The sequence below is a fragment of the Macrosteles quadrilineatus genome, unplaced genomic scaffold, assembly GCF_028750875.1.
Source record: "Macrosteles quadrilineatus isolate MER2022 unplaced genomic scaffold, UCM_ALF_1.0 Scaffold_1__1_contigs__length_201487025, whole genome shotgun sequence".
NCBI lineage: Eukaryota > Metazoa > Arthropoda > Insecta > Hemiptera > Cicadellidae > Macrosteles > Macrosteles quadrilineatus.
In genome coordinates, this window is record NW_026542594.1 from 58,143,259 (window position 1) to 58,167,068 (window position 23,810).

Genomic DNA, 23,810 nt, shown 5'->3' on the forward strand with positions numbered 1-23,810 from the left:
AGGATATTAGAACTGATAACGTAATCCTACTAATATTATAAATGAGAAAGTTTGGATGTATGTATGTTTCTGACAAGTAAACGCGAGAAATACTGGACGGATTTGGCTGAAATTTGGCATGATGATAGCTAACATTCCCGATTAATATATAGGCCTATTCTTATCTCAAAATTCCTTTAGGGCTCCGCCCCAGTGGCTCTGCAGTTCCCCATGTTAACCTTATGAGTATCATATATTTTAAAAAGTGACAGGTTTTTTATATAACGATTCTGAATCAACCACTTAACGGATTCTCATGATTTTTGTGTTGAAAGAAAAATAATTTTGAGAACTAGGGAATGTCGAAGCCATAATTTTAGTTTAAGTCGTCAGTAAAAAAAAAAATTAAGTTTTAAATTTTTTGAAGTCTAGCAGTTACTGTATACCTGTATACAAATCAAACCTCACGAGTTTTCAAAAGAAAGCTTATTCCTTCAACATGTGACCAGTTCTTTTGCTCAAACGAATATTATTTTACTAGGTGAAACCCGTCGAAATCGACGGTTACTTTCAAGGCTTACGCTAATTCATCTAACTGCGATAAATTGAGTGAAATTATACATATTTTGAGCATTTAGCATTGTTTAAAGATTAATAAGCGTAAAAACAATAATAATATTAATTGCGTTTTTTAAATTTTGAAGTTTTGAGAAATTGGTTTTGGGGTTACTGTTAAAGCTGGAATTCCTAGAAATGGGGGATGTCAGTTAGTTGTCTCAGCCTTATCAATTACATAAAGTTGTCAAATATAATCTTTCTACGGAATGTTAGGTGTAGTGGAATAAACTTGAAGTAATGTTGGCTTTTATTCTTGAACTGTTATTGGCCTCCTAATTTATATGACGTGCACCTTCATTGGCAAAAAATAATGCGAATTACATAGTAATGAAGCATTTCCAAAAAGCAAAAAATAATGTAAATTGTCTGTTACGTAAATATTGATGCATACATTGTGAATCAACGTATCTTATAAAGTATGATGTGATCTAGTTTGAAATAAATACGACTTTCCGTCATGACAGTAGTTGATTAAATAGTATTTACTCATTGTGCCATTTTTACAGCCAAAATGTCGTGTTATTTTCAATAATGTTACCAAACCAGTGGGCCACGGTCCGTAATATAGGCCACAGTAAATAATTTGTCAACATAGGTACCATTTTAGGCAAGGTTTCTGTGTTTGGATGTTATTAGAAACGGTAAGAGCACAATAAAATTCTACTGCGGATGAATTTTCTGTTGGAGAAATATAAGCCGAGTTATAAATGTCACAATGCGAGTTTGATCATTTTGTAACTATATTATATGAGTAAGTTACATAGATTTTTAGGCTATTCAGTGCACTTTAAGAATATATAGTTTAGAGATAAATTAAATGGTTTTTGTTGCCGAGTAGCGCTAGTAAACATGCAAAATCCTTCTCGTTAGTCTAATAACATTCAAAGGCTCTCTAAGAGTTCAAGTTATTATTTATATACATATTTATACATTATTATGTTTTCCCTAAGCTGAATGAATACATCGAAGTAACCTCTCTGAAAAGTCTGCAGTATATTGCAGTTTTCCAGCTTAATGACTTTCTAAATCATGCACATATTTCTACATAAATATTGTAAAATGTTTTATCCAGTTGCTGTAAACCACTATTGATTTAACAAAATATGGACACGGCTCAAATGGGCACCGTGCTCTTCTGCGCTTGTATTATTTTGTATTGTATTACACCATCGAAGATTTTTCCAACGATTGAAAGCATGTATGACAATAATCTCATGAACCCATGATGATATGTTTAGAATATTATGACAAACTATAGGGAAAAGGTGTGAAAAAGTCAGACACCAACCCGTGGATTAGATATAAGATAGTTCAATGAGAAATAATTGTCTATTGTGAAAAAAAGGATTTTCCACTGATTTCGTATTGGGACGTTGTATTTCAACACATGGCATGATACAGAAGAAAATCCAGTTTAAAATCAGAAAATAACATTGCAAATACTTCTTTTGTACTATTCAATAACTCCCAATAAATGTGTTTTGTTTAATCTTATCTTGTTTAATCTTAATCTTGTTTAATCTTATGGTAGAAAATCCAACTTTGATGGATGATCTTGTCCAAACTAATAAAGATATCAAAAAACGAAAAAGACTACGGATCAGGGCAATTATTTTGACACTTTAATCATACAAATCGGTCCAAAAATGAGGGAGGAGTTCTGTTCACAAAAGTCGGCTTAGCGTATTATATATATAGATTTTTGACTCGGCTGTTTACCAACACCAACTATATGTTGTTATTTTTAATTTTCTTTGTTTACACTTATTTATTTATCAATTAATTGATGCAGTAGAATTTATATCTTACTAATATTATAAATGTGAAAGTTTGTGTGTTTGTTTGTTTGCAGTTCAATTACGCATTGAATACTGGACGGATTGGGCTGAAATTTGGCATAATGATAGCTTACATTCCCGATTAACATATAGGCATATTCTTATCTAAAAAATCCTTTTGGGCTCCACCCCAGTGGCTCTGTAGTTCCCCATGTTAACCTTATGAGTATTCATACTTAAAGGAAATTAAAGAATTTAGTCAGCTGTTTCAACTAAAAATGTTGGTTCTATGATATGCAAAAGCATTAAAAAGTTATAAGATTTACCAACAGGGTGCAGCACTTTTTTACATTTATGAAAACAGCTAACAAGGATGGATCTTCCTTAATCAAATTTCACTAATTTATTCCAAATATATGCACTTTTTTTATAAATTTTTATATTAAAATATGCAGTTTACAATTTACCTATATCTTCATACTAGCTCAGCACTCATGGAAGTGAAGTAGGTTTGATGCATTGTTGCATTCACATATGTCAATGCAGACTTTATCACGGAAAATTGTAGGCCACTGTTCACACATATATTATAACAAATTTCCATTTGCTGTAGAGCTAAATTTGAATTTTGACAAGTTATTTAAGTAAAATTATATTGAATTTTAAGCAATTTTGTTACAAAAAGTTATAGGCTATTATATATTTACATGAAATAAGGTTATTTGAAAATGTTCTATATTATATTGTATTGAATCAATTACCTATTGGTCTGTTTGGCCATATATTATACAAGGTTTGATAAAGGGAGATTGATTAACATATTGATAAAAATAAAAACATATGGTAAACACTAAATTATTCTATTGAAAATTGTTGTGAAAATACTGAATTGTTACAGCAGTATAATATTTATTTACTGTTGATGCAAAATTTATTTCTTATACAACAATAAAATAAAATTTGGTAATTAAAATAGTTTTGTAGTTTTTATAATTTTATTTTTATGCGTATTTAAACATTGATATTTCTACGTAAGGAATCATATTTTACACAACCTTAACATTTGGATAATATGGAAAAAACATTATTTTTATGATTTTTGCAGGTTGATTTAGACATTTCTAATTTGCATAATCCAAAAATTTGCAAACCTCTTACTACTACGCCTAAAAGCATTGCTGAAAAATATATATTTTTATATTATTATATTCTACATTTATCACTGAAACATAATATATAATAGATATCTACTTATATGGGCATGTAACTGTTCTCTGGTGAAATATATGGTACCATTACAAAAGGGCCAAAATATAACCACCACTGGTACCCAGATAAGACCAAGGATTGAGAGAGAAGAAGTAAAATTATAATGCTTCGAACTTCAACTAATCAGCTGTTTGGGCCAATTTAATTGTTAACGATTGGTGCGATGATTCGTTGCATTACTGCCAGAGACAATGAGGGGTAAAGAAAAAATAACCTCTCTTTTTAAGTTTTGACTAGTGGTTTTTGATAATTAAAATACTGTCGCAGGTTAATTAGTGCACACAACTTACGTTTTAAGGCACTCACCAAGGCTTGTATATTTAACATTTTCTACTCGTATCGTTTACACTACCTTTACGCGATCGCCGAAACAGCTGTTGCACCAATTGTGCAGCCTGGTCAGTTGATGGAAACGTTCAAGTACCAAAATATATTTTGAACTCTCTTCTTTTACAAACTATATTTCTCGCTACATAATAGTCGCTCAATACTATTTTATATAAATATATGAAAATGAATTCTCAGAATCTCCATCTTTCTAAAAGTATAATATAAGTATCAGCTTGAATTGTACTCGCCATTAATAGTTACGGCAGCAGGAACAATGACCGCGACGCGTTTTGCGCCTTTGTTTGTGTTATGTTTATTGGATCTGAGGATTGTATAGCTGTTAAGTTATGTACCGCAATAGTTTCATTATACAGAAGTACTATTTACCTATTGTGTACTACTCTCAAAAGTTGTCAATTAAAAAATTAGTGGTTCTAAACAACAACAAAAACCATTATACTTCTGATTATACTTATCGTAAATTTAAAAAATATAATTTTTAGTAACTTCTTGTCAATTTCCGTGAAACTACTACATAACCTCTTTGTATAATGCATTTTTCTGCACAGTTTGACATGTCTAACGTATTCATATGACTTTTGGTTCTTGAGATATAAGCTATTTTGTGCGCGGCGGCCCCCCAACTTCACCCCCTCCCCCCCATGTTATTAACCACCAAGAAATGCGACAACATCGATTTTCTTCATCTACTAGGTACCCATAGCAACAATCAAAAGTCAAATTTCGTTACACTTTTATGCATGCTCAAATCCCCTCAGCGCCTCGACTATATCAAAAACTTGACAATGGTGCTGGTGTATATAGTTTGGTAACAAAATTGGATTTTGATGGGAAGCCAAAAATGAAGGATTATGATGAAGCATTCAAACAACTAACAGCGTGTTTCAAAAGTGAAAACTATAAACACCTTATCTGTTCTCCATTAGGATGTGTCAGAGACAAGGTGCCAATCAAGCACTTCATATCAAACATTGTTCAATTTCAAAGGGAAACTGGAGCTAAAGTTGAAATTGTAACTTACCGGCAGAACTCGGCTAGAAGAATTTTAAACAACGGTCTTGAGCATGAACAGTACACCTTAAGAAAACTCATAAAGGAAGAAGCAACCTCACGCAAGAATAAAATTTTATCAGAAAATTTTAACCGAGACGGATGGTCTATTGCTGTTGTACAATCATCAACCGCTCCTTCCTCGCCTGGGAAAGATGGGACCACTTTCGAGCTGAATACATCGACCCCAACTAGGGCTAACAACGACAACGACCAGAAGAGCAGTGAGACGAGCAAACAGCAGTGTGGTGATTGTGAAGTGTTAAAGCAGAGCACAGTTTCAAGTGAGCCAATCAAGACAACAAGTATTATTCAACCTATTGCAGAGATGACAACCCCACCACAGATGACACTCAACAGACACTCGACCCCAACCACTCATAGTGTACTCAATTTAGACAATAGCATAATAGACTATGTAAATAATGAAGACCACCATATTTCCAAAAGTAATTTTTTAGAACCACAAATATGGCCCTGGTTGCCAATCAAATAACTAAGACTCCAAAACAAAATTCCTACTATTGTAATAAATCAACAGCAATCAAAAACTTAAGTATCTTCCATCAAAACATCCAACATCTTCAATCTAGGATTGACTCTTTAATTATAACAATTGAGGAACTAAACCTGGAAGTAATTATCTTAACTGAACATAAGCTAAAGGAGCATGAAATTGAAAAGTTAAATATACCAGGCTATGTAGTTGCTAATTGGTATGCTAGAACAGATTACAATGGTGGGGGGGTGATTATTCTTGTACCTATCTGAAAAATGTCATTTAAAAATAAAAATTTTCACCTTATTAAAAACCTTAATTAGGACAAAATATTTGAATCTTCTTCAATAGAAATAAAAATTGACAAAGAAAAGCTGATAATTGTAGGGACATACAGAACACCTTCTGAAAATAGAGATGATTACTTGCAGAAATTAAATGAATTTTTGAGGACAGTAAATGAGAAAAAGAAAAATATTGTGATCGGAGGTGACTTTAACATTGATGTTTTGAAGGAAGGTAAAAAGAAAAATGATTTTTTAAATATTTTAAATATGAATGGTCTTCATTATACAGTAAATATTCCCACAAGAGTAACTGAAACAGGTGAATCAGCTATCGATAATTTTATCACCAACATAGATTATAAAAGTTATAAAGTAGAATGTTTTATCACTGCCTTATCTGATCACGATGGGCAACTTTTCAAGTTTTTAATTCCTAAAGTTAAAAGTTATAAAAATTCAAAATTAACCATGGAGGGCAGAAAATTTAGCCAGGAAAGTATGAAAATGTTTCTTGATGATCTTGCAAATGAGGATTGGAACCTGCTTTATATTAGACCTGTAGAGGAAAAATTCACATATTTCTATGATATTTTAAAATATTACTTTAATTTGCGATTTCCAAAAACTAAAATATTTAAATATAATAATTATAACCAATGGATTGACAATGAAGTTATTTATAAGCGAAGGGAAATAATTGATCAATACCATACTTATAGATGTAACAAAAATAATGTAGCATTGAAAAAGAATATAAAAGAGAATAAGAAACAGTACAAACTAATGATTCAAACTAAGAAAAAATGTCTTTTTAACAATAAAATTAAAAGCTCTCCTAATGTTAACAAAACTGTATGGAGTATGGTGAATAAGGAAATAAAAAACAAAAGAGGCGTGCAATTTTCCAATATTATTCTGGAGCACAATGGTAGGAAGATTGTGGACCCTGATACTGTTTCAAATGTTTTGAATGATAACTTTGCTGATATGGTGGAAACTCAAGTTATTCCAAATTTAAAAACAAACCCAATTAGGACTACTACAAATTCACACTATTCAGAAACCAAGTTCAAATGCAGAACAATAGATGAGCAGATACTTAATAAATTGATTGATTCGTTGAAACCAAAGTGGTCATCAGGATATGATGAAATACCTATCAAAATTTTAAAAGAAGCAAAATCAGTACTGTTAAAGCCATTGGTACATGTAATCAACTCATCCCTAATAACTGGCATTTATCCTACTCAATTAAAAATTTCTAAGATTATTCCTGTTTTTAAAAAAGGGAAACATAAGGATGCCTCGAATTATAGGCCGTTAGCTATACAACTATCACTCTCTAAACTTTTTGAAAAAAGTATGCTTTATCAGTTGATAGATTATTTTGAAAATAATAATATGTTGGACCAAGATCAACATGGTTATAGAACAGAAAAGTCCACCATAACAGCATTGATATCTTTTATTGAAGATATTTGAGAGAATTTGGATAAAGATAACTGTATTATTGGTGCTTTTTTAGACATGTCTAAAGCCTTTAAAAAAGGTACTGTAAATAGTAGTAAAAATAATTATTTTATACCAGATGAGTTTAATGACTTTTTTATTAATGTTGCCAAAGATTCGATTAGCCCTAGTTCTTGTGTAAATAGTAACTGTGATTTCAATTTATATTTAAGTAACCTGATTGTACCTGATAATATTAGTGAATTTAGTTTTAAGTTTGTAACAGAAAAGAATATTATAGATGTAGTTAAGCAATTAGCTCCTAAAAAAAAGTCGAGATCACTATGGTTTGACTAATGCTTTGATTAAGGAAGCCATTACTAGTTTTGTGTCTCCACTGACAGTTCTCATTAATAGTTGTTTAGGACAGGGAATACTTCCTGATGTTTTAAAGATCACAAAAGTGCTTCCTATTTATAAGAAAGGTAAAAATGAGGATATAGGTAACTATAGGCCTGTTGCGATTGTACCTGTTTATCTAAGATAGTGGAACTAGTAGTTGGTACACAATTGATGGAATATTTGGAATCCCATGATTTGATATGCAAACAACAGTTTGGATTCCGAAAAGGTCTATCAACAACTCAAGCAATTATTTCTTTGGTTGATAAGGTGCTAGATTGTTTTGAAAAAAAGGACTTTGCTGCAATCACTTTCTGTGATCTAAGTAAAGCCTTCGATCGAGTTTCGCATACAGTACTGTTAGAAAAATTAAAGCACTACAATATCAAAGGTGTGGCTTTAGATTTATTTAGGTCTTATCAGCAAAATAGATCTCAGTATGTGGCATTAGGAAATAACCTGTCTCAATGTAAACCTGTAACCTGTAGAGCCCCTCAGGGCTCGGTACTTGGGCCATTATTGTTCTTGATAGTGGTCAATGACTTAAGTGTAAATGTCCCTGCCCCGTGCGGTACCGGGTTAGAATAGCACCGCAGCCTTCTCGGGCTTGTCGTAAGAGGCGACTAAAAGGGTGACCGGCGAACTCACTGGGAGTCCCTGGGAGTGCCCCTGTTGTGTTGCAGGGGTTGATGTGTGCTCTGCACTGCCGATGGGTTTTATCAGTGGGTCGTGAGAAACCAGCCACTTCGGTCCTTGGTCAGGGAGTGTGGCATGGATGCAGAGGTCGGGCTCTGCATTGCGACGGGCGACCCCCGGCATGTCAGGTATCCGGTGCTGGGCAAACGGAGGTCGGGCCCTGGGGAACCGGGGTAGGGGTTTTTTGTCCCCGAGGGTATACCCGTTCCTGACTGATTCCGGGCCGCTCCTTGCCGCACGATGCGCTGGAGAAAACACGATGAGTTTTAATAAAAATCCTACAAACACATCATTGAATAGGAGCTCAAATGAGCAAAATGAAGCGTCTGAAGTGGAGCAGAACCCCTTTGATCGAAGCTCCAAGCTTAAGAGGTCGCCACCACCGAAAAACGTAAGGACATCTCCGCCACCTGCACCTTTCAAGTGCTCTACGTTCCCCCCGTTAGGATCCCTTTCGGCAAGTGGAGCTGGAAACGGTCCAGAAAATGTTGGCGATGTAGATGTCGAACTGGCATTGCCGGGAACGGTTGTAGGGATGCCGAAGGAAACCTTCACAGCGACGTCGCGGTCGGAAAGCTCTGAGATTGTGCTTCTGCGTCAGGAATATCTTGACGCAGATAGTAACATTGAAACCCAGCTCCGTGACATGGAAAAGACGATTAAGGCTATGCTGGACACCTTCCGGACCCAGAGAGCCGTAAACCAAGTGGTAAAAAATGGAATGGCAAAACTAGAGGATGACCTTGGCTTCGTCTTTGCCTGCCGTCTGGTAAGCAAGGCGACCATGGAAAAGATTGCCGATAAGGTGGTGTCCCTGCCCGATGAAAGAGCGCTGCCTTCTAAAAAACGTCGGAGGCCTTCCACATTGGAGAGTCCTCCAAAAAGAGAAGAAGGCGTCCAGACCAAAAAGACCAGCCACCTGCACCTTTCAAGTGCTCTACGTTCCCCCCGTTAGGATCCCTTTCGGCAAGTGGAGCTGGAAACGGTCCAGAAAATGTTGGCGATGTAGATGTCGAACTGGCATTGCCGGGAACGGTTGTAGGGATGCCGAAGGAAACCTACACAGCGACGTCGCGGTCGGAAAGCTCTGAGATTGTGCTTCTGCGTCAGGAATATCTTGACGCAGATAGTAACATTGAAACCCGGCTCCGTGACATGGAAAAGACGATTAAGGCTATGCTGGACACCTTCCGGACCCAGAGAGCCGTAAACCAAGTGGTAAAAAATGGAATGGCAAAACTAGAGGATGACCTTGGCTTCGTCTTTGCCTGCCGTCTGGTAAGCAAGGCGACCATGGAAAAGATTGCCGATAAGGTGGTGTCCCTGCCCGATGAAAGAGCGCTGCCTTCTAAAAAACGTCGGAGGCCTTCCACATTGGAGAGTCCTCCAAAAAGAGAAGAAGGCGTCCAGACCAAAAAGACCAGCCACCTGCACCTTTCAAGTGCTCTACGTTCCCCCCGTTAGGATCCCTTTCGGCAAGTGGAGCTGGAAACGGTCCAGAAAATGTTGGCGATGTAGATGTCGAACTGGCATTGCCGGGAACGGTTGTAGGGATGCCGAAGGAAACCTACACAGCGACGTCGCGGTCGGAAAGCTCTGAGATTGTGCTTCTGCGTCAGGAATATCTTGACGCAGATAGTAACATTGAAACCCGGCTCCGTGACATGGAAAAGACGATTAAGGCTATGCTGGACACCTTCCGGACCCAGAGAGCCGTAAACCAAGTGGTAAAAAATGGAATGGCAAAACTAGAGGATGACCTTGGCTTCGTCTTTGCCTGCCGTCTGGTAAGCAAGGCGACCATGGAAAAGATTGCCGATAAGGTGGTGTCCCTGCCCGATGAAAGAGCGCTGCCTTCTAAAAAACGTCGGAGGCCTTCCACATTGGAGAGTCCTCCAAAAAGAGAAGAAGGCGTCCAGACCAAAAAGACCACGGTAAAGGCCAAGGCGACTCAGACGGACCTCTCGTCTGCTGTGCCCAACGGTACGTCGTTTTCGGACGTAGCTGCATCTCGAGCGAGGCGCCAACTGGCACAGCAACCCACGACCCCTCTTCAGGGAAGTTCCCGAAAGGGGTCAGTGGTGGAGACACCTGGGGCTGTTTGGGAAAAACGCCTTTCCAAAAAGGAGAAGAGGCAATTGAGGCGGGCGGAGGTCGCCTCCATGAAAAATGAGGCAGTGAAGGCACAGCCAACTGGCGTGGCCCAAACTGGGCCCGGTTCGGTGCCTGCACCTAAAAGGTTGCGGCCAAAAAAGCCCAGGATGGAGGCAATCATTGTCAAACCCTCAGGGGGGAGATCTTTTGCCGAGGTCTTGGGTGAAATCAAGGCCAATGCTAAGCCAGAGCAGACCGATACGGTTGTACGGTCGATTAGACAAACCCGGGGCGGGGACGTTCTCCTTGAACTGGGTAGGTCGAAAGACAAAGCAGCCTTTACTGCCGAACTGAAGGCAGCTGTCGAAGGCCAGGGCACCGTCCGCTCTCTTGAGCCAAAGACATCAGTCGAGGTTCGAGACATTGATTGTGTGTCGACGGAGGCTGATGTTGTGGAAGCCCTGAAGAAAGCTATCCCCGAGCTTGGTGGGCAAACGGCTTTTCTGAAGGTGTGGCTCACAAAACCGAATAGGAGCCAGCAGCGGATGGCGGTCGCCGAAATGGCAGACGCACATGCCAATAAGGTGCTGGCACTACAACATCTGAGAGTCGGCTGGGTCAACTGCAGGCTCAGACGGAGAGTGGAAGTAAAGAGGTGTTTTAAATGCCTCTGTTTCGGCCATTCCTCCCGAAACTGCAAGGGACCCGACCGAAGCAAGAACTGCCTTCGGTGCGGGGAGGTCGGTCACATCCGTAAGGACTGCCTAGTCGAGTCCTGTTTTCTTTGCAAAGAAAATGGGCTCGCTGAAAAACACTTGAAGCATATAGCTGGGTCTGGACAGTGCAGTGCATTTAAATCTGCACTACAACAAGCGAAAGCCCTCCCACGAAGATAAGAATCCTTCAATGCAATCTTGAGCGATCCAGGACGGCTGACGCACTTCTATGTCAGTTTGCCCTAGAACACAATGTCGACGCGCTTTTAGTCAGCGAACAGTACCAGTACCGTGATAGGGACCCAGTTTTTTGGTTCCCTGATAGTCTTGGTACTGCTGCAATCTGGGCGCGTAATGCAGCTACAGTACAAGTACGGGGTCACGCGAAGGGCCAAGGTTTCGTTTGGGTTTGGTGCCGGGATGTCACTTACTTTAGTGTCTACCTCACTCCCAATGAGGCCATCCGTGACTTTCGTGAGAAGATAGACCGCCTGGAAGAGAGCGTGCGCAATACCACAGGACACGTCGTCGTGGGTGGGGATTTTAATGCTAGGGCTGTCGAGTGGGGAATGACCCTCACAAATTCCCGGGGCAAGTACATTCTGGACTTTGCTGCCAGAGCCGGACTCGTCGTCGTCAACGAGGGCAACACGCAAACTTTCCGGCGCCCTGGGATGCGGGGAACGATCCCAGACATTACCCTTGCATCTGAGTCTCTTTTGCCAAGGATCAGAGCCTGGAGAGTCCTGGAGGATTACACGGCCAGTGACCACCAGTACATAATTTTTGACGTCCTGGATGGTCATCAGAGACAAGTGGCAGCGTTTCGTCAAGTGCCCGTTCGATGGAACATTAAAAAACTGGACGTGGCAAAATTCAATGGAGCCATCCTACGAAGAACGCCGGTGGTTCATCCTGCAATTGGCGTGCCTCACGCAGAGGCGTTAGTTACATCCACGATGAAACTGATTGTCTCGGCCTGCGATGAGTCTATGCCTCGCAGGAGATACCGGTGCAATAAGCGTCCTGTGTACTGGTGGACTGCCGAGATTGCGGAATTGCGTCGAGCGGCATTGAGGGCCAGAAGACTTGCTACCAGGGCTAGAGAACCCCTAGACAGACGGCGTAAGTCGGATGCTTATAGGGTGGCTAGGAGGTATCTTCGTCGAGCCATCAATCGGAGTAAACGCAGTTGCTGGGATAAATTAAGGGACGATGTTGATTCCAACCCGTGGGGCCTGGGTTACAAACTTGTAACCAAGAAACTTGGAACCCGCTCTCCACCTTCCGTCATGGACAGGGTCACTATGGAGAGGATAGTCGAGTCCCTTTTCCCGGCTCACGCGTTGCGCCCACTGCGGGATTATGGAAGGGTGGACGACGTCCCACTTTTCAGCCCTGAAGAGCTGGTGGCGGCCGTCATATCCCTGAAGAACAACAAGGCTCCTGGTCCCGATGGGGTGCCCGGTGAAGTCCTCAAGAAGGTTTTGACTACCAACCCCTTGATCCTTTTGAGCATGTATAACGCCTGCCTGGTTGAAGGGGTTTTCCCCCTGTGCTGGAAGACAGCTAGGCTTGTGCTTGTTGGGAAGGGCAAGGGAGACCCAGATCTGCCATCCTCTTACAGACCTCTGTGTATGTTGGATACGGCTGGAAAAGTCCTCGAGAAATTGATCCGTTCCCGGCTAAATTCAGCCGTTGTCGCTGCGGGGGACCTCTCCCCTCGTCAGTATGGATTCAGGATGGGGTGATCAACGATTGATGCGATTGAGGAGGTGAAGCAAGCCGTGATGAGAGCTGAGGATTTTACCCACTACTCTCGCAGGGTTGTGCTGCTCGTAACGCTCGATGTGCGAAATGCATTTAATTCGGCGAGGTGGTGCGATATGCTGGATGCTCTGGAGAACACCTTCCACGTGCCGGCATACCTCATGCGCATCATAGAGGATTATCTCCGGTTTCGCCTCCTAACGTATGACACTGCGGAGGGCCCGCGGACGATGAGTGTCACTTCTGGTGCCGCCCAAGGTTCCATACTCGGCCCAGACCTCTGGAACGTCGCTTATGACAGCCTTCTGAGGTCTGAAATGCCTGAGGAAACAGTCTTGGTTGGGTACGCAGACGACGTTGCAGCTTTGATAGCTGCACGTAGCGTTGAGCTGGCTCAGCTAAAGCTAAACCAAGTTATGCGTACCATTAACGCATGGATGGCAGACCACGGTCTCTCGCTTGCTCTGAGCAAAACCGAGATCGTGATTTTGACAAAAAAACGGATTGACACCATCGTGCCGTTGAGGGTGGGAGCCGTCGAGGTTCAAACTGTTCGTTCTGCCAAGTATCTTGGGGTCATGGTAGACAGCAAGCTTAGCTGGCGGGATCAGATCTTCCGTACAGCGGACAAGGCCGCTAGGGTGGTTTCTTCTCTTAGCCGGTTGATGGCCAATGTCGGAGGGCCTCGGTCCAGTCGTAGAAGGCTGTTAATGTCTTCGGTCCAGTCCGTACTCTTGTACGGTGCGGAGGTGTGGGCAGACGCACTAAATAAGGAGGCATACAGGATGCGGCTCGCCCGAGTGCAGCGTCAGGCAGCACTGAGGGTAGCATCTGCCTACCGAACAGTGTCCGAGCCCGCCGTCCTGGTGATTGCTGGAGTCATCCCCGTCAAACTTTTGGCGGCGGAGAGAAAGGCAATTTACCGGCGCCGTGGGGAGGACGAGGCACGAACAGAGGAACGCACCCGCACCTACCAGCTGTGGCAGGAGGGCTGGGAACAGGAGACACGGGGACTCTGGACCAGGCGACTGATACAGCAAGTCCAACCTTGGGTTGATCGGCGGTACGGAGAGGTGGACTTCTACCTCACCCAATTTCTGACGGGACACGGCTTTTTCCGGTCGTACCTGTTCAGGATGGGCAAAGCCGTGTCACCCGACTGCATATACTGCCCAGGCATTCTCGATGACGTGGAACATACATTTTTCCACTGCCAGCGCTGGGAAAGGCCCCGCCTGGAGGCTCAACAATTAATAGGACTGCTGTCGGTGGACACGGTCATACCGATTATGACGGAGGGTGAGGACAATTGGACCTGTGTGTCACATTATATCCAGGGTATTCTCCGCGCCAAGAAGATCGACCTTGACCGGGATGCGGTTGTAGGTCATTAAGAATCGAAATGCCAGAAACGGTGCGAGCCCTGAGGGCTTAGGTCACATGTTGGCCTGACTTGAAGTAATGTGACAAACAATTCCAGGTCTGTGTCCAACAGAGTAGAGGGGGTTTTTTAGTGAGTAGTCTGACAATTTTCAGGAGTCTCACACTACAGGCTGGCTACCTGTGTGCGTAAAAGCATTTTCCCTCCTCTCCCTAAAAAAAAAAAAAAAAAAAAAAAAAAAAAGTGTAAATGTCCCTACAGATATTGTTTTATACGCAGACGACACCACGGTAATCACCAGGAGTTGAGACTATAGTCAACTTTTAGAAAACTGTGAGTTAAATAAAAATGTTGTTGAGAACTGGCTCACAGCAAATAATTTAATTCTAAATAAAACATCAACTGTAGTATTTAGTCTTAGAGAAATTCCTGAGATGCCAAATGAAAATCTGCATCCAAAGTTTTTGGGACTAACTTTTGATACTACTCTAAATTGGCAATATCATGTTCATTTGGTAAAGGCAAGGCTTAGTTCGAGTATATTTGCTATGAAATGTTTGTGTGGTGAATTGAATCAGAATTCTTTAATACAGGCTTATTATGGACTATTTCATAGCCATTTAAGGTATGGTTTGATTGTTTGGGGATCTTCTCCTCATGCAAATGAAGTTTTTATTATGCAAAAAAAGTTCTTAGTCATTGCTGGTGTAAATATGTGTCATAGTTGTAAACATCTATTCAAGGAGTTTAAATCTTTGACTTTGTTTTCTTTATTTATACAACAATGTCTACTTTATATTAGAGCCAATATTCATTTATTAGACTGTAGAAAAGATGTGCACAGTTATAATACTCGTTTTTGTAATAATATTAATTTGCCAAAAGTAAGACTAGCCAAGACAGATAAAAGACCAATGATGATTGCAATTAAGTTGTACAATAAGTTACCATTAGATATAAGACTGCTTAGTGATAAGGATTTTAAAATTAAATTAAATTATTTTCTATGTAAAGGATCATTTTATTTTATAGAAGAGTATATGTCAAGACAATGGACTGTTAAGGACTTCTGTTGAATATTATTTATTTATAAAATTGACGTGCCAATGTATTTGCATGAAATATTTTCTGGCTGAATAAAGTTCTTATTCTTATTCTTTGATAGTGTTCACCAGCCTACCTTAATAAATAAGCTTAAAAATTATGGTATTGATGGTAAAGAATTAAACTGGATAAGGTCTTATTTGGAAGAAAGGCAACAGTATGTCAGTGTTAGATTTGTTGAGAAGCAAAATTTGTACAATATAAAATCTAAGTTAAGGCAGGTACAATACTCGGTTCCTCAAGGATCGGTTCTTGGACCGTTCCTATTCTTGTGTTATCTGGGAGGTATGCAGGAACACCTAATAAAATCCAGAATACCAAACTATGTTTATATGCAGACGACATTAGTATGTCAATACATGACAGGAATACAAACAGTATAGAATCCAAAATAGAAAATGCCATTTCAATAGTAAACATTTTCCTCAATGATAAAAATCTTTTACTAAATAAGAACAAAACTACTTTGGTTAAATTTTCTTGTAAAAATTCAAAAAAACTATGAAATTTTTAATAACTTTGAGAATAACACCAAGTTTTTAGGTCTTATAGTTGATAAAACATTAACCTGGTCCAAACATGTTGATCATGTTTGTAAGAAAATAAGTTCTGGAATCTTTATAATTAATAGACTTCAACCTTTTTGTAATGTACAAACCCTTAAAACAGTTTACTATGCCCACATTCACTCCCATATAACTTATGGCATTGAAATTTATGGGGGTACGAGTAATCAAAATTTAAAAAGAATTTTATTATTACAAATGGAAGCTATTAGACACATCCTAAATTTAGAAAGAACCTCTTGCAAAAATTCTTTAAGAAAATATTTCAAAGATTTGGAAATTTTAACAGTTCCGTGTTTATATATCTATAAAACAATTCTTTATGTAAAAAATAATGAATCAAAATTAGAGCGACAACAGGATATCCACAATTACAATACTAGATATAAACAAAATAAGCAAAGTCCTCAGTATATTGGCATTAAATTTATCCATCAACTCCCAGATAGCATAAGGAAGGAGCAATCCACAATTAAATTTAAAAAGAAACTGAAACAATTTTTAATAGGAAATTCTTTTTATAGTCTGGATGATTTTTTTAACTTTAAGTAATGTATTTATTTTATCTAACTTTAAGCAATGTATTATTTTATCTAAAAACTGCTATTATAAAAATCTTTTAACTTTATGTAATATATTCCTTTATGTTATTTAAAAATAACATAATGACGCATTCATGTACGATGTATCTGTACGTTCTGAATAAAGATTTTATTGATTGATTGATTGATTGATTGTGTTTTTATGTAATATAATTATAGCTTAATATAAAATCAATAAATTTGCCAAGTTTGATTAAAATATATCCATAAATAAGCAAACTACAACATTTTACAATATTCTGCATAAGAATAACATGGGAATTTTAAATTTACAATTTTCTTTTAGTTTTCTCCGTAACCAATAACCGTACAAAAAAACTTTAATATACTGAATTATTTGTTTTTTTAAGCTCTTTAAGAAGGTTTAGAGAGAAATTAGGAAATTTTATGTTTTGAGGGTCAAAAATTAGGAAAACCAATTTTTACCCCATAAAACCCTGTTCCCATGGTCCGATCATGCTGGTTCGCGAACTCATTCAAGTTTATCCTGCCTTACACCTTCAAACCAAATTTCATCAAAATCTGACAAATATTACTTAAGTTATCGTGTTCACGGACACACACATATATATATACATATATAAAAATTTGAACGAATGTTGTTTTTGGCTTCTGGGGACATCATATGAAAAAGTAAATCGGTCCCGGGCTTAAGTCTTACCATGAGACCTACGGTAATAGCTACTTCCCTATAGGGAAATTCGATAAAAAGAGACTGTATTTAAAAGTAAAACTTATAAAGCCATTTAGATCTATAATGTGATAATTTAAAAGTTATTTGAAGCACTTACTTGATCATTGGGTTTAAATTTTCAGCAAATTTCAAATGCGTTTTATTCGTAAAATAGATTTAAAATGATAATATTTTAGCAAAAAGTATTTTAGTGTTCTCTAAATAATAAATTAAAATGTTGTATTAATAGCACCAAATACTTGAGCATGATAAAATGTTATTCTATTTCTCCTTTTACTTTCTCCCCCTGTACTTAGTACATGGAGATAGTATAGTTTTTGTAAAAAAATTTGAGTTTGAGTTTTGAGTGGATCCTGAACGATTTTGATAAAAATTTAATATGTTGTAGCGTTGTAGCCCTTTAAATTCTTAACAAAATAATATAACTCCCATTACTGTAAAAATTACGGTTCAGAAGTTATTTAAATTATGTTATTTTCCCCTATAAAATAAAAGATAACTTAATCGTATTTTTGAAAAAAAGCTGGTTTTGATTGATATTAGTATGTGATGGTCCTTATAATTTTCAAGAACAAGTGCAACCCCCCATTGCTGTAAAAATTACGGTTCAAAAGTTATTGTAACTTATGTTATTTTCCCATAAATAAACTAGAGGTGGGCCAATACCGATACTTGATACTTGCCTGTTTTGGGTTCGATACCGATACTGACACTGAACTGTATGAATCAGTGCGGATTAAGTCAGTTCAGAGCGGGTAAATTGCTGTTACGAATCCTAGCTGTTTGCCTACTTAGTAGTAGAGACAACCTTATTGGCTAGTTTTCAACTCTAGGGATGATATTTGGTTTGGTCGATCACCACTGCGAGCGCTAGTGGCCTTGCCATTTTGATAAAAAAGGACCCATTGGCTAGTTTTCCATCCAGAGACGATGTTCGGCCAATCACGTGTTATGTTATAGGGACATGGATACTTGGTTTGGTTGATCACCACTGCGAGCGCTAGTGTTCTTGGCATTTTAATAGACACTATCTCATTGGCTCACCTACTGCCCTGCGACGATGATCAACCAATCACGTGCTATGTTTTAGCGACATTGAAACCTGGATTGTTGTTGAACGCCGCACCGAGTGCTAGTGTCTTTACTAACTTATTAGAACCTTTCTCATTGGCTGGTTTTGGATCGGAGGACAACGATAAACCAATCACAGTTTGCGTTTTAGAGATGCAGTAGCCCTGTTATATGCACAATCGTGGTGTTGCAGTTACAGTGTATGTCGTATGATCCATCCGTATGTTGACTGTTGAGGTTTTGTTATTGTTTTTTCACATTGGTTCTAATTGAATTTCTTTTGATTTTAGTTAATGAATGATATAGTTTTTTATTTAATATGAGTAAGCGTAAAAGTAACGTACGGGCCTTTTTTTATATTATTAGTGAAAGTAGTGATGTGGCAAAATGTAAACTGTTCAAAAAAGATATTTCTCGCGACTTCTAACCTCATTAAACATCTGAAACTCCACCATCAATGTTAATTTTTTCGCAGGAAATTGAACAAACCAACAGTTGGGGAAGAAAATATAGGCCTAGGCCAAGATGAAAGTGTAGATGATCCCAACAAATTACAATTTGTTGTGCTTTTTGTTGTGTTTCAAATAGGATAGGGTCTGTTTAAATTATACATAACACACTAATATGGATACAAAAATGTGTATGTATAAACGAAGATATTCTGCTTATTTAGCGTTGACAATAAATGTGTTCATATTAAAATTAATGTTTTATTTGATTCCAGCTGTTATTTTGATGGTATCGGAAGTTTCGGTATCGATTGGTATCGAGAGTACTTTGGTGGTATCGGTATCGGTATCGACAATTTTTGGTATCGGCCCATCTCTAAAATAATGGAAAAATGGATTTTTCTAAAAAACCGATTCTGATTGAAATTTTCTGTTATGCAACTTATAATTCTAAACATACCCCCATTCCTGTAAAAATTACAGTTCAAAAGTTAATACAATTTGTTATTATATTTTACCTATTAATCATAGTTACTCTCCTTGCTTACCCATGACAAAGGTTGTTGACAAGCTAATGTAATGGGAGAAAGTATGTGTCAGATTGCTGATACTGTTAAATTATAAGTATAGATTATAGACTTATTTTGTAATATTGTAAAACCAACATTTCCTTAAACCCGGTCTGGTTTTTTTTCCAAAAACCGGTGAAGCCGACAACCGATTGAAAAAACCTACCAATCCCTAATTACAAGTGTTGTTACGTAGGAGAGCATCCAGGCAGTTTGCAACTGGCAATATGTCAACTCCCTCAGACTCTGGGTGGACCTGCTGTGTTCCACCAATGACAAGAGTCCGTTACGAGCTCTGCTTTACCCTCTTGTTCAGGTATGACTTTTATTGTTAATTAATTTATTGATACTGAAAATATACTATAAGTTGATATAATGGACACAAAAGTAAAATAATCATACTTAACTATCTTTGCGAATATAACTTTTAAAAAATGACTGAAAGCTATGCCTGTCATGGGCTGCAACCTAGGAGTTAAATATGTAATGGTTGGCTGTCACCTAACACATCAGCTTGTAAGTGCTCCCAATATTTAGTGATTTTTTAGTGGCTAAGACAAAAATACACCTTTGAAAAACTAATTAGCAGGACCCACTTCCACTACACACTACACCAAGCACATAAACATCAACTTTGAAAGTTTACTACTGTGATGTGAAATAGTATCCTAGAGAAGACACTGATAACCAAGACAACCAAGGTACAAGAGTTTTGTAAATGTAAATACACAACTCAAAACAAGTGTAACTCAACAGACTTGATACCGCAAGTTAACTTTGAAATAAAACTTTTTTTTTCAAACAAAACCAACATTTTGAAGAAGAGAAAAAGTAAACTTGTGAAACAATTTTTTTTATAGCTGGTTAATAACAAACAATTATTGCAGAATCGTTTTAAATTTTTTTTTACAAATATTAATACGTTTAGTCTTCAGATTATAATAGAAATTTTACAAAAAAGAGTAGAGGACTGTAAAATTAGAAATTAACAATACATTTTTAAACGAAAAAATTTGGAATCCCAGCTTCATCTTCAAATTCTCTTGCTGACCGCCATTTCTTTCTTGTTCTCCTCAAACACATACTGGTTGACCTTAAAACAGCACAAATTGTTCTTGATCTTATCCAACTTATTACCAAACTGAACTGTATGGTTTTTTCCATTTCTCTGATAATTTTTCAGCCATAACCCTTAAAAACATTTGGAACTCATTCCCAAAAATTCCATCAACACTTGTGACAAGAGGAGTAAATGATGCATGTCGTTGTTCGCAAGCTTTAGTGTACTTTCTTTTTTTCATCTTCAGCTTTTTTTCTAACTTGTTGATGAGGGATGGAGACATAAGATGGAGCATCGGTGTCAACGACACGAACATCAAACAATGCCTCCATCTGAGTCTCCCATGCGCCTCTACAAGCTAGATCAGCTTTTAATGCAGGTTCGTTGAGATGGATGGTCTTCAAAAGTTCCAAAATCGGAAGATCCAAAGAAAATATTGCCGATCGGAAGTTCCAAAATCGTAAGATCCAACGTTTATATTGCCGATCGGAAGTTCCAAAACGCCACTAGTCAGATCGGAAGTTCCAAAATGCTAGAACTGTTGCGTCTCTCAGATTGTAGGCGATGTACGCCGTAACCAGCCGCGTTGCTAATGTCGGGGAAAAAGTTTACACACTCCAGCTTAGATCTGTATTGAAAAGTAACCAAACTACCTACTTAGAAAAACACGGGTTAAATAAAATTATTCATTGTTTTATTCTACGTATTATTGTAAAAAAACAAATAATTGTTAGCTTGTTTTTTTATGCTTACCTCACCCCAAAAATTTTTTTGTAAAACGTAAAGTAAGTTTAAAAAGAACTGCAAGTATTTTTTATTATAGAAAAAGATTTATAACCTTTGTTGTAAAGGTTAATTATTTAATAATTGGAATATTATTAATGTTTAACAGTATTTTTATGCTGGTTGGTTTAATACTAGCTACGGCAATAGGGTTTCTTAAGTGATATGAATTATTTTTAAAAATAAAATCTCTTTTCATTGCAACGTATATGAATATAGTATGTATGTATAAAATGTCATTTCTGATTAACTTTGGACTAGCCTATGTTATAAATAATTAAATGAAATGTGCAATTTATTCAAGTAATTTAAAAAAAAAAAATGGAAAACAAGTAATCTGCAGCGATCAAAAACCTTTCCAACCTCAATAATATTTAATAGCTATATTTAGTCGATGTTAAAAAACCACGTGTTCTTATTACCTCTTGCTGCGATAAACATTAACTCAAATTTTTGCTGTTAAGTTGAAAAATAGTTTTTAAACCATTTTATTTTACTTTTAAATTTTGTTAATGTTACATAAAGATATTTAGTAAAATATTGTTTGTAATCAATCAGTAATTTTAACAATCCCAATTAAAACAATCTGTGTATTTTTTGTCCAAAAACCATTTCAACATCATATTTAAGACGTATATTCAGACAATGTTTTAAAACAACATTTTAATTCGCTCTATCTTAGATAAATATTGTCACATAAATTAGCCATTACGTATAACGGATTTTTTAATTCATTTTAGTTTTGTTCTAATTTACATCTTGTAAAGGCATGTTACTAACATACCGTTTGTATTTTATCAATGGAGTTTCAAAATGCCCTTTGAAGCACTCTTTGTATAGTTTTACAATTCTCTTAGCGTATGTATTGGCCATAAATATATGCTATGATTATTTTTTTACATCTCCTTTTTTTTAAATTTAACCATCATGACAACAATATTATCAAACATAGATAGAATGAAATACTCCTAATAGAAGAGTTAATCTTCTGAGAATACTCTCAGTAGGCTAACATATTATTGTTTGCTATTAGAACATAGAATTAAGTATTATGGAACAAATAGGTTGTATTCTTTGTGGCTTATACTGTATTTATCTGAAGTAACTTATCTTTTTATAAAGTAAAATATGTATGTAGATAAAAGCCCAATTTGTTTAGGAAATCTTAATTTCCCTCCAATGAATTAGTCTTTTGCATATATTTTAAATGCAATACACTATATAAGGTGATAGTATGCTAATAAATTAAGAAAATATATGCATTTAAATAATCAATAAGTACGATCGAGCTTTGCCTATATGTTTCCTGGCAAGTGTGTTGTAACGATTTCTTTCAGTAGATTTTAAAAACTGAATTATTCTTTTCTTCATTCTCACCCCGTAGCGAAGCACGGGCTAGTTTTGATTAAAATTATAATAGTAAAGTAGGTAAATCCATGGATAATTAAGTTATGTGATGGATGTTGTAGTAATTATGTCTCAGTATTTCTAGAAAACTAATTCTCAAAATACTTTGAACTATTAAATTGATATTTGGTGGCTCTGTAGGCTATTTAATTGCCAATACAGATTTCGATTTCAGCTTGTTTCTGATTTTTGTGATTGCATGTCACAAATCGTATTGCTTGTGTTGGATATGACCGTGCAATGTAATAATTTATTGTTAGAGTACAAGAGTATTAAATCACACCTACATGTAGCAAGCAAATAATCGTGCAATTAAGTTAAGCATCATATCAAGCAACTTATAAGTGCCCTCACGGAACTCGAATTATCAATTTAATTATTGATGTGGCAGGGACCGTTTTTATGTGGCCCTATCATTGCCGACGTGTGAATGTAAATATTCAATCCCCCCACCATCGATAAGTCCACCTGGATTATGTGCAATGTATTAATAAAATCAACTATTGCTTCCAATTGTAAATAGACAATTTTCCGTATGTTTAAAATATTCAACTACTTTGTTCAATAATTCTACTCAAACAAGCGACTATTTACTAGTTAACACCATGACATTGCACAGTATGATATCGTGCTTACGTATAAGCCGAGTGGAACTGTAGATAAATATATGCCGATGCTTGATGGGAAATCTGTGAGACTTCAATCATGAAAATCGTTCGGGTAGAAGATCCAAACGAAGCCGAAAAAGAAAACCCAAATTTAAATCCAATAAGAAATATATGGAGAGCGAATTTCGTTTACGTATAAGCCAAGTGGGACTGTAGATATATATATGCCAATGATTGATGTGGAATCTGTGCGTGCATACCTTCAATTTAAGACCTCAATCATGAAAATCTGTCGGGTAGAAGAGCCAAACAAACTCGTAAAAGAAAACCCAATTAAAAAAAAAAAACATACACTAATTCACAAACCAATTCATCACTAATATAGGGGTTACTAAAAATATTACATAAGGTTTCCCTAAGTGAGCCTAGAACAAGCCTTGAAACACAACTTCAACTGTTAATTTAGTTGGATGGACTCAAAGCAAACAAGTTTTTTTTTTAATTCAAAATGAAACTGTCAATAAACGTCGAAACACGAGGTTAAGGCTATTACTTTAC

At 37.3% G+C, this 23,810-nt stretch overlaps 1 protein-coding gene across 3 annotated transcripts in view; it reads left to right on the forward strand.

The window, feature by feature from the left end:
• LOC128983208 (nucleolar complex protein 2 homolog) overlaps window positions 1-23,810 on the forward strand; it is a 182,470-nt gene that overhangs the window by 97,862 nt on the left and 60,798 nt on the right. For all 3 annotated transcript variants that reach the window (XM_054402415.1, XM_054402416.1, XM_054402417.1), the window contains exon 9: window positions 19,591-19,710. In XM_054402415.1, the coding sequence (XP_054258390.1) occupies window positions 19,591-19,710 (120 nt within the window). The remainder of the gene's footprint in view (window positions 1-19,590; window positions 19,711-23,810) is intronic.